Source organism: Erpetoichthys calabaricus, chromosome 8, assembly GCF_900747795.2.
Source record: "Erpetoichthys calabaricus chromosome 8, fErpCal1.3, whole genome shotgun sequence".
In the NCBI taxonomy this organism is placed as follows: domain Eukaryota; kingdom Metazoa; phylum Chordata; class Cladistia; order Polypteriformes; family Polypteridae; genus Erpetoichthys; species Erpetoichthys calabaricus.
The window spans coordinates 139839957-139852265 of NC_041401.2; the positions used below are offsets into that span (position 1 = coordinate 139839957).

Below are 12309 nucleotides of genomic sequence, written 5' to 3' on the forward strand. Positions count from 1 at the left end.
AAGTATTGATGGAATTCATCAGGCTGGCCAGATTTTAGAACTTTTTGAATCAAATTACCTGAACACTGCTATAGAGCCAAAACCCCATCAACAAATAAGAAACTCACCAATGTTGCTGTTTTGACTTTTGGACCAAACTGTTGTTCAAACATTGATGTTCTGCATTTCTATGCCGTATCAGTTTTTTGTTTCATTAAGTTATATCAGCATTCAAAATTACATTAACTGCTACTTTTCTCTTATGTTTGAGTGGTTTGTTGTTCCTCACCTATCCTCAGATGCATGTATGTGTGTGAGTGAAAATTACCTAGGACTACCAAATAAAAGAACTTTTCCAGGGAGTGCATTGCACATTTATAATACAGTGCATTTGTAAAGTATTCAGACTCCTTAACTGTTTTCATATTTTGCTATGTCACAGCCTATTATTGTTGTAAAATTCAGCTTTCCTGACCCTACTCAGGATAAATAGGTTTGAAAATGGATAGATAGGTGGATCATTTAAATACATTTGTTCCCCACATCAAGCAACACTCAATATCCTAGAATGGAAAAGCAAAAACAGGATTTTAAAACTTTCTGCAAATTTATTAAAAAACAACAAAACGAAAGATCATATTGACAGGAGTGTTCCGTTCTGTTTAATAACCAGTTCTTTGATTTTTGACACTGTTTATAACTGAATTTATTAAACTTTATTTCCCACTGGGGACTAATAAAGTACTATCTATCTATTAAACTCGCAACAGATAATATTAGACGACAAAAAGCAAATTGATAAATCTGTTTATTTCATTTATAGAACGCGTTGTTTGTTGAAATCTAAATTTCAGAATGCTCATTCACGAGTCATGACAAGAAAAACACAGATTGCCTAGGGAAAATAAATGCAGGAGGTGAAGTTAAACTGTAAATTAGTTTCGCTCAGGTAAAAGGAAGTTACGCATTGATGCCTGAAGCATTCGCTTGCTGATTGGAGGAAATTTATTATGGGGAACAGGAACTGCCAAAATGAATGTGTTTTGTACTGAGTAATGGAAAATAAACACGCTTCTTTGCTTTGAATTAACTCCGACTGGACCGCTTTTACTTTATGGCAGTGCAATTAAGAAAATGTCAGACTCGCCGGATACACGTAGCCTGGTGTCAGCGTCTTCTCAGCTTAACCTCACAGACATCGAATCGGTGAGCACTGTCCTTGATGTTAAGGCATCCCCGTCAGCCATTCTTACCGACATTTATTTTGTCCGCAGCCTTTTTGGTCTTCATATTCGTGTATGCAAAATTTAATTTGTATGTGTTACCCTGATTTCATGCCATTGTTTTATGCTGTGAGGGTGACGAATCCTTGCTCCAGTGTTCCCTTTTCCCATATGCAGTTAAATTATATTTGCTTTACTGTCTAAAGCTCTCCCGGTATGCGTTTTCACTTTGACACTGAGCTTTATAGTTTGTTAAACAAAGCCATTTCCATGAGTGTTTCTCTTTTCAAAAAGTGTCCTGCAACTTCTCATTCATCATTTCAATGTGCAGTGACGATTGTAATAACGCAGTTACGTGACCTTTATTGTCTTCATAACCTGTTGTCGACAGATTGATCTGTTTTAAACTTTGTTCCACATGCTGGTCCATGGAACGAGCCCAGCCTAGTCAGTGAAGTGGGACGACTCAATTATAAACTGCTTTTTATTCATCCTTTGTCAAATCCTGTTATCCATTACACAGTGGCGACGAGACGTCGTGCATAAACGCAGCTTTAGGTTTGTTCAGTTAAGTGATTCAGTATATATATTACTAGGGGTCTACGCTCGCCAACCCCTGTGTTTGGTTAATCGGATATACAATTTTAATTTTTTTTTTCTTTGTAATCGTTTCAATTTCATTATTTGCACTTTTACTTTAAAGCTTCATTAAAAACAATATTTTTTGGAGACACATTGTGACAACGCAACGTATAACTGCCCGTGAGTGAATATTGTTTCTGTTTCTCTAATAAATAATCCGACTAAATCTGGTAAACTGTAAACATTTTAATGCGAATGGCATATCACGATTTCCTTTGGTGTGTAATGCTATTCGCGGAATATATACATTACCTTTCTTTTTGCCTGTTAAAATTTGCATCGCTTCTCCGTGATCATCAATATACACCTGTATTCTTGTAATATACACTGTGTATTCTTTGAAATTTAACTTGTCGTTCCTTTAACTGTTCCGAGACCACAGATTCTCATAGCGTATGGTCCATTATTGTGTAAATCCACGTTTTGTGCATTGAATGATGCGAATGCGAAAAGACTTCGTTGACTACTCAGCCTTTTATTTCTGACCTCGATTTGTCCTGCTATTTTTTCAATTACACCTGGTTGTGATGATTAATCACCTTTTGTTTGCGGTAATGAGATCTTTTCTATCTTTTCTTTGATACTGATACGACCGACATGATAAAGTGTCACAAAAGTTTTACTTGAACAATCGCCGACTTCCTAATCCCAAACACAACTTTATAGCACCCTCTCCAACGCCCCCCCCCCTTACCGAATCAATCAATACCCCGCTATCAATCTTCCGTGCTGTACTCCGCCCTCCCTCAATCGGACCTAACAGTCACTTAAAACCAAAAAGCCCTCAACCTGGCTGGGACGCTACAATACTTTCGAATTTTATTGCTTTCATATTCTGTACCTTTCTCTGCATGTGTATATCGTTTGTTTGAGCCTTTCGAATTCCACTGCTTTCATAATCTCTTATCTGCCTTTTTTTCTCTCCAACGCATTTGGGTCTCTATTTTCTGTATTGTCCATATACGCTTTATATGTGCTGAGAGCACATGATCTGTGTGTACGATGTGCTTTTACACCACTGAGTGTTTTTTGATGGGTGTGCTGTTATATGATACTAGGGGGCTCCGCCCCCTGCTCGCTTCGCTGGCCAACCCCTGGTGTTGGGTAATTACAAATAGCGTGATGTATATATGAGATATAGCATAGTGTGAAGGTGTAGATGACGCATATAGTAAGCAAAGAATAAACTGCATGGCACAGTGTAAAGATTTATTGGAAAATTTCTTTGTACACAACATTAGTAGTAAAGATGGTGTGTTGTCCTTGAATGAGTTTTCGTTGGCATGGATCATTTATAACCTTAACTATAACGTCAGATGAACGTCAAACTCGTGAGAAGGCCACACAAAGTTGTCCATGTCCAAAAACGGGCTCAGAGAGGTAGATGCCAACCTTGTACATGGTTTGTCCTTGTGATTTGTTGATGGTCATGGCAAATGCAGGTTTAATGGGGAACTGTCGCCGTTTAAGTGTAAAAGGTAATTCTAGGTCAGAACTTGTAAGGTCAATTCTAGGAATCAGAACAGTATTGTTAACATGTGATCCTGTAAGAACTTTTGCTTCAATAACATTGTGTGTCATGGTGTTGACGACTAAACGTGTACCATTGCATAAACCTTGTTTAGTGTTAAGGTTTCTTAATAGCATGATTATTGTTCCGATATTAAGGTTAAGATTGTGTTGTGGTAATCTGGCTGGGTTAATAGTGTTCAAATATTGTAAGGGGAAATTAAGATGGTCATTGTCGTCATCAGAGTCAACTTTGTCAGAGGTTAGAAAGAGCCGTGCCTCTCCAGGAAGTAATGCAATGACTTGGTTATTTATGTGATCAACATTAATATTTTTTGGACATAATATAGTGCGTTGTGTTAAAAGGGGCATTTGGTCTAATGAGATTGTTGTTCCAAATATCTCCGTAACTAAGTCGTCGCAGATAAAGGCTTGAGGAATTGTAATAATATCTGGGTGAAGTCCATCTGTATTGGTGAGTGTCCCATCTCCCAGTTGTAATAACCAATTGTTATATTCTGGATCTGGACATCGCATGTTTTGTACCAATTGTATCTTTTAAAAGCAATGCCAAATGTCCGCATATTTTAAGGTGGACTGAACAATAGCTGAGCGCATGGCATGTGGAACAATAGCTAAGCACTGTCTAAAATCTCCTCCTAATAAAAGCACCTTTCCCCCAAAGGGAATATTATTATTCATCAACGTTTGTAGAAGTTTATCAATGGTGTTGAGTAAGTGACTGGATGCCATTGTACATTCATCTATAATTAACAGTTTTGCAAGACGGATGTCACGTGCATTGTTACTGTTCATTTTCATAGTGGATACCGATGTTTCTGTGATTGGGACCGGTATTTTGAATAAGGAGTGACATGCGTTTTTGGAGCCGAGACATTTTTTCTTCCGCAGTTTCAGAAGCGCGTTGTAGGCGCCGACGTGTATTGTTTTTTTTTCATGCAGGTTCATGTTTGTGGTCCTGTTACTCGAGCCGTATTGTTTTGTACCCGTGATCGTGAATTCATGACTTGTTTGTTCTTTATCATTAGTAATATGGATAAGTAATAAGGAGGATCGCACTCACTGTTAATATGGAGCATTTTCTGTGGTTGTACGGTTAATAGTGCATCATTGTAATGAGGTTCACCTATGCTGTGTAGTTTGAACGTGTTTAGATGACGTATGTTTAATACGGACTGTTCGTTTCTTCGTATTATTACCCATCAGGTGTCGCGCCTGTATATGTATTGTAGTCCGGTCTCTTGTTGTTTATGTATGACGTCGTTTGTCGGCGTGCGTCTTTTTAGAAGTGCGTGGAATGTGCTGTATAGTCTGTACGTTGATTTCAGATGCGAGTTGTAGGCGAATGCTTCTATCGTAGTATCTGCCATTTTCCGAAACACAAATCTCTTTCTGTAATATGTTGGGTTTGATGTGTGACCCTTTGAGGACTCCGTAGTCTGTCCCGTTTAACTGTGGTGTGGGGGTGTGAGTCCTCTTCTTCAGTACTATCTCGGGCTTGATTTGTGAAGTTTTGTGGACTCCTTAGACTGTCCCGTTTCACTGTTCGGCGGGGATAATCTGATTCAAATATGTTGTGTTGTCCGTATGTGTGGGGTTTTTGTATGATCTCGAGTGTTCGTTTTTGGTTGCTCTTCCGTTTTTGAGCCTCAATCTCGGGCTCGATGGGTGACCGTGTGTGGAGTCCGTAGTCTGTCCCGTTTCACTTTGGGGTGTGTGTCTGACTCCTCTTTTTTGTGTGATATAGGCGCGTTGCCTCATTTCTTATTTCTGTTAGTGGAGGGGTGCTTTGTGTCTCATTTCTTATTTATGTTAGTGTGTGAAATCCGTAGTCTGTCCCGTTTCATGTGCTATGGGCTTTGTGTGGCGCTTGCGTGTGACTCCTTGTTTTTGTGTGCTAGGGGCGCGTTGCCTCATTATTTATTTCTGTTAGTGGAGGGGGGCTTTGTGTGTCGTGGGTCTGAATCCTCCTTTTTGTGTACATCCCGTTTCGTGTGCTATGTCCGTAGTCTGTCCCGTTTCGTGTGCAATGGGCTTTGTGTGGCGCTCGCGTCTGACTCCTTTTTTTTTTTTGTGTGCTAGTGGCGTGTTGCCTCATTTTTTATTTCTGTTAGTGGAGGGGGGCTGTGTGTGTCGTGGGTCTGAATCCTCTTTTTTGTGTGCGTACCGTTTCGTGTGCTATGTGGCGCTTGCGTCTGACTCCTTTGTTTTTGGTGTGCTAGGGGCGCGTTGCCTCATTTCTTATTTCTGTTAGTGGAGGGGGGCTTTGTGTGTCGTGGGTCTGAATCCTCTTTTTTGTGTGTGTCCGGCTTCGTGTGGCGCTGTGTGCCATGGGTTTGTGTGGCACCTGCGTCTGACTCCTTTTTTTTGTGTGCCATGGGTTTGTGTGGCACCTGCGTCTGACTCCTTTTTTTTTGTGTGCTATGGGCGCGGCGCCTCATTTCTTATTTTCCGTTGCTTGGAGGGGGGCTTTGTGTGGCGCCTGCGCACTACGTCTTTTGCGTCCATGGCCCATGTCCCTGCGTCCATATCCGCTTTACCATTCTCGTTTAGTAATATGGATCTTTTGTAAGTAGGGCGTATCTTGCAAGAATCTCATGTTCCACGTCCCCGCGAGACGACCCTGGGACAATCTCTTGGCACCAAGTCTCATGTTTACGGTCCCCACGAGCTGCTCCATGGCAAGTCTCTTTTGTCTCGCGGGTGTTTTAAATGTCTTCCGAGAACTTCCAAGAAGATCACGTATGGTAGCCTTGCTTTTGCTTTCCAGGATTTTTTTTTATTATATAATACAAGGGGGCTCCGCCCCCTGCTCGCTTCGCTCGCCTACCCCTGGCATTTTGAACCCGTGCCCGCTGGGCAGCCACGTGTGAGGATGATGCACGTTTAATACGGAGCGTTCGCCCGTGTCACTCTGGGGCCTCCCACTGTTAATACGGAGCTCCGTCCGTACTATTATGCGGTTGTAATAAAAAAAAGTTTTCTCTGTAACAGCAGAAAGGATGAAATAAAGGAGTAAGAGGGGGTTGGTCGCTTCAGTGCAAAACCAGTTACAAAGATTGGAATGTTTGGGATGATAGCGAAAGAATGTGCAAAAACCTGTTTCTCATAAAGAGATTCAGAATGTTATGGGAATACAGTCAAGGCTATGTACTTGTTTTTCACTTCGAGGGGCTTCATTGCAAGCAACGCTTGTTATTGTGTGTCTTCTGATACTAGGCACCGTCTCAGTGAGGGCCAAGTAGAAGAAAAACAATACTGCGTCCCGTGGAAGGGTGTGTGCTGAAACTGATCACTTCTGTATACACTGCTTACACGTAAGCCATTTTGGGCAAGGACACTCAATTAGTATATAAGGAAAGGTTCCGCCCTCAGTTTCTTCGGAAGCTCAACCGTGGGGAACGTGCACACCGCCCGGTATTGGACCAGGCTCACGAGTTGATCCTCTGACGAGACTGACACGCGGGCTCCCTCAGTCTACTGGTCTAGGATGATGGCTCTGGGTCTTTTGATATTACTGTAAGTCAATAGTATAATTCACATATCTGTATTACTGTAAGTCAATAGTATAATTCACATATCTGTATTACTGTAAGTCAATAGTATAAATCATATATCTTTATATATATATTACTGTAAGTCAATAGTACAATTCCTATATCTGCATGTATATTGCTATCATATTGTATGTAACTGATATTATATTTGAACAAGTAAACAATTGAAGTATTGGACCTTTCCTCTCTGATTCTTGCCTGCTTATTTTCTGTTAAAACCTTTGAACCATTTTCCCAAACTAAAACAGCGGTGCATTGTGGACTACTGCGGACCCCGTAGTGTTTACCGTTTCAGTTTGTATCTCGGTCAGTCGAGGTTTGGTTTTTGAAGGTTTTGAATTCCAGTCTTCATTATCAGTAATCTGCTGTCCATGTGTTTGGCCCCCTCGTTTAACCTGTTTATGACGTCTCAGTTTGCTTTTTACTCTGTCTTTCATTTCTGATCTCGCTTTATTCTGCTTTTGTTTCAATGACACCTGGTCCGTGGTGAATATAATTTACCTTTTTCGAGTAAAAATTTTCATTTGTTTGCGATACTGTGATGTTTATCGTACTGTTAATAATACATCACTGTAATGTGATTTAACTATGCTGTATAGGTTAGATGTGTGAGGATGACGTATGTTTAATACGGAGCGTTCGCCCGTGTCACTCTGGGTCTACCCACTGTTACTACGAAGCTCTTTCCGAACTATTATGCGGTGCATTGTGGAGGATTGCGGACTCTGTGGTGTTTCCCGTTTCACTTCGTATCTCGCTTAGTCGAGGTCTTTCTTTTTGGAGCAGTGCCTGCCTGGTCTGCGGCATTTCAGACGCACGTTGTAGGCGCCTGCGTTAATTAATTATATCCAGGCAGGCGCGTGTTTGTATCTCGGTCACTGGAGCTGTGTCGTGTTGAATCTGTGCCTGCTTTGCCTACGCAGTTTGAGACGCGCGTTGTAGGCGTCCACGTTCATTAGATCTGTCCACGCGGGCTCGGTGTCGAAGCTGTGTTACTTGTTGAGCTGTTTGGTTTTGGAGCCGAGACAGTTTTGCTTCCGCGATTTCAGACGCGTGTCCGTACCATCTCGGGTTTAACGTATGAACCTTTGTGGACTCCGTAGGGGGCGTTGACTCCTCTTGTTTTACTATGTCTCCTCCTGCGCTTTCACCACGCATTAGTGCCACTCACAATATGGCGGCGACGCCTGCGCTTTCCGTATTATGTCGGTTTTTACCATGCTGTGTACCTCCGCTGTGTGGTGTGGACGTTTAACTGTCGTTGTTTCTGCCTTTATATTCTGTATCTCGGTGTGCATGTGTTTCGTGCCTAGTTTTTTTTGAAGCTGTTGCATTCCAGTTTTCATCATCTGTAACCCGCTCTCAATGTGTTCGTCCCCGTTCTTTAATCCCTTTATAAAGTTTTACTTTGTTTCCTACTCTGTGTTTTATTTCTGACCTCGCTTTATCCTGCTTGCGGCATGTCAGACGGTTCGTAGTCTTTCTCGTTTTACTCTGGGCAGGGGGGCTTTGTTCTGTAACCTGCTCTCCATGTGTTTGTCCCTGTTCTTTAATCTCTTTATGACGTTTTACTTTGTTTCCTACTCTGACGGTTCGTAGTCTCTCCCGTTTTGCTCTGGTGGTGGGGGGGGGGGTCTTTGTGTGGCGCCTGCGCACGTGCGTAGTCTCTCCCGTTTCACTCTGGGGGGGGGGCTTTGTGTGGCACTTGCGCACTATGTGTTTTGCGTCCACGGGCAGGTCCCTGCGTCCGTATCCGGTTTACCATTCTCGTTTAGTAATATGGATAATATAATCATTATGTATAAACCGGTATATGTTTATTTATACACATACACACACTCACCAGCAACTTTATTGGCTGTACTTTTCTAGTACCGGGATGAACTGCTGTAATTCTTGGTGGCATAGATTCAACAAGGTGCTCGAAATATTTGTCAGGGGTTTTGGTCCATATTAAAGTGATAGCATCACAAGTTGCTGCAGATTTGTCGACTGCATGTCCATGATGCGAATCTCCCATTCCACCACATCGTAAAGGTTCTCTATTGGATTGAGATTTGGTGAATGTGGAGGCCATTTGAATGCAGTGAACTCATTGTTCTATCCAACAAACCAGTCTGAGATGATTTGAACTTTGTGACATGCCACATTATACACACAAGGGGGCTTCGCTCGCCAACCCCCGGTGTTGGGTAACCCGAAATACATTGATGAATGTATGGTGCTTTCGAAGCGCGTTGTTGGCGCCTGCACCTTCCGTACTATGTCGGGTGTGACTATGCTGAGTAGTGTGGACGTGTAGGGTTCTGTACTCTCTTGAGAGGGCTACATACAGTTGTCCATGTGTAAAGTGCTTAATATTGTATCACTGTAATGTGATTCACATATGTTGTGGAGTCCGGATCTGTGTGGTTTCTGTACTATCTCGTGTTTATGCTTGCGGTGTGTTAGAAGCGCATGGACCATGCTGTGTAGTGTGGACGATTAGTTCAGAAGCGTGTTGTAGGCGCCTGCGCCTTTCATACTTTCCTGTGCCTTCCGTACTATCTTTGTGGACCTGTGGGGCCTCCGTAGCCTCTTCCGTTTGACTCTGGGGTGCAGCGCAGACTCTTTTTTGTGTGGCTGTGTCGTTAGTCGTTAGCTATGGGCGCGTTGTTGCTTCATGTCTTATTTACGTTAGTTGAGCTCTTTCGTTTTTGGGCCGTGACTTCTTCATTCGCGGTGGATGACACTTCGCTTGCGGTTTATGAGACGCACGCTGTAGGCGCCTGCACACTATGTCTCATGGTCCTATCGCCGTGTACCTGCATCCATGCCTTCCATTCTCGGTTAGTAATATGGATCTTTAGTAAAAATCAGAAGATGTGTACACTGCGGCCAAAAAGGGATGGACATGTTTAGCTCCAATACTCGGGTAGGCTGTGGCATTTAAATGATGCTCAATTGATACTAAGGGGCCAAAAGTATGCCAAACATATACTCCTCACACCATTACACAACCACCACCAGCCTGAGCTGGTGATACAAGGCAAGATGAATCCATGCTTTCATGTTGTTAATGCCAAATTCTGACTCTACTATCCAAATGTTGCAGCAAAAATTGAGAGTCCTCAGACCAGGCAGTGTTTTTCCAGTCTTCTGTTGTCTGATTTTGCCTGTTCTTGACTGACCTACGTGGCATCTGGTGTGGTCTCCTGCAGCTGTAACCAATCTGCTTCAGGGTTTGACATGTTGCGTGTTCAGAGATGCTCTTCTGCATATCCTCATAATGAGTGGTTATTTGAGTTACTGTTGCTTTCTATTGGGCCAAACCAGTCTGGCCATTCTCCTCTAACCTCTGGCATCAGTAAGGCCTTTTCGCCCAGAGAACTGCTGCTTACTGGATATTTTCCCTATTTTGGACCATTCCCTATAAACCCTAAAGCTGGTTGTGCGTAAAGATCCCAGTAGATCAGCAGTTTCTGCCCATTTGGCACCAACGACAATGCCCCATTCAATGTCATTTAAATTACCTTTCTACTACATTCTGATGGTCGGTTTGAACTTCAACAGGTTGTCTTAACAATGTCTACATAACTAAATGCATTGGAGTGCTGTCATGCAATTGGCTGTATGGTTTAGATTTGCAAGAGTAATAGGGGGGACAGTGAGTCTGTTTTTTCCTAGTCACAGCTTGTAGCAATGGTTTTCAAGTTCAGTCCCCAGTGGCACAAGTTTTTATTTAAACCACTTTCATAATCCATGTGTTTGTTCTTACTTTTAATTGATCTCATTGTGTATCTGATCTACATATATTTCTAAAAAATTCATTAACATTTGTATTCTTTGCTATAGCTTTAAATACTTATGTTTCTTTAAGTGGTTTTCTTTTATTTTACCCTTTTCTGTAGAGTTTACTCCTTTCATCATTAGCACTTGGTTACATTTACCAGTGAACAGTGCAGACACAGGTGCAACTGTTGAATGGTCAGGTCAGGTTAGGGAGCATGCACTGGTACAACCTGTTGCCACTCACCACACAACAAAACAGCTCGGGATCCTGGTTGGCAACACCCTAGGCAGACACGCGGTCCAGTCCCACCCTCTGGAAATGACCCTCTGTCTGCCTCAGCCAGGTGTTACAGTGGGCATCCCCTTGGCCTGGTCCAGCCACTCGTGTCCTCAGTAATGAGGATCCTGCATGCTGGATCACTCCCTGGGAATCGCACCACATGGGCGTAATGCAGTAATTAATGCTTCCTCACAATGCAGATAATGTGCCTCATTTGGTACTCCATGAGCAACCATTCATTCGACACATCGTCAAACTAGCAGTACCCAAGGATTCTCTGAAGAGACACAGTACCAAAGGAGTCCAGTCTTCCTCTCATGTCACTAGGTAGCATCCATGTCTCACAACTATATAGCAAGACAGAGAGCAGAAGGACTCTAAAGATTTGGACCTTCATCCTTTTGCATAGATATCGGGAGTGCCTCATACCTCTTTCCAGTGACCTCATGACCCCTTCATGCTCTCCCAATCCATCTATTGACTACATAGGAAGAGTCACCAGAGACATGAATGTCACTGCTGAAGAAAGTAAACCACTCGACAAGGTCGACGCTCTCTTCGCAGACAGACACACTGCTGATGGCTGTGCCTAAGAGGTCTTTAAAGGCCTGGTTGAATGGTAAAGGGGAGGATATACCTTCACTGCCATTTTCACTTGTCTGCTTATGAAGAAACTTTTTTTTTGAAATGTGCAGACAAGTGAATACAGGGGGTCCTCGGGTTACAATGTCTCGACATACGACGTTTCGAGTTTACAATGCTCACTCCCATAAAATTTTTAAAAAATTGAGACATGAGAAGGAATAAAGGTAAGGATTTTTTTTACACTCATTTTTTCTGTTACTACAGTACAGTATATTTATGTCCTTTTCCTTTTTCTGTGGCTTAGTTGTGTCTATATGTTCTAGATTATGATTTTGCAAATGTGTTAGGATAGGTAAGTGACTTAGGCCAGGGTGTGTTTCGACTTACACCAAAATTCGGGTTACATCATTGTTGTAGGAATGGAACTGTGTCGTAACCCGAGGACCTCCTGTATAGCACTGAAATAATTTTTCCTCTTTAGAAATCCGCAGCATTTGGGTAGCAATTAAAGGAACAAAACCCAGTGTAATAGAGTGATTTTTAAAAAGGAAATTTTAAAGAAAAATGTAATGTTTTTCAAACAATCCAGGTGCTTGAGAATTCACTACAATAAGAGAATAAAAAGATAAGATCAATTAAAACTAAGAATGGTGCACTGGTTGGAATAAAAGCCTGTAGCTACTTGGGATCTGGAGTTTACAGAGAAATTTGGTGCCACCAAGGGAGTGTTTCTAAGGGGCAC

The 12309-nt window shown here is 42.3% G+C and overlaps 1 protein-coding gene across 1 annotated transcript in view; it reads left to right on the forward strand.

Moving 5' to 3' along the window:
* The first annotated feature begins 1113 nt into the window (after positions 1–1113).
* Positions 1114–12309, forward strand: part of vps8 (VPS8 subunit of CORVET complex) — an 893492-nt gene continuing 882296 nt past the window's right edge. Inside the window, exon 1 of the mRNA XM_051931263.1 lies at positions 1114–1185. Coding sequence (XP_051787223.1) covers positions 1114–1185 — 72 coding nt within the window. The remainder of the gene's footprint in view (positions 1186–12309) is intronic.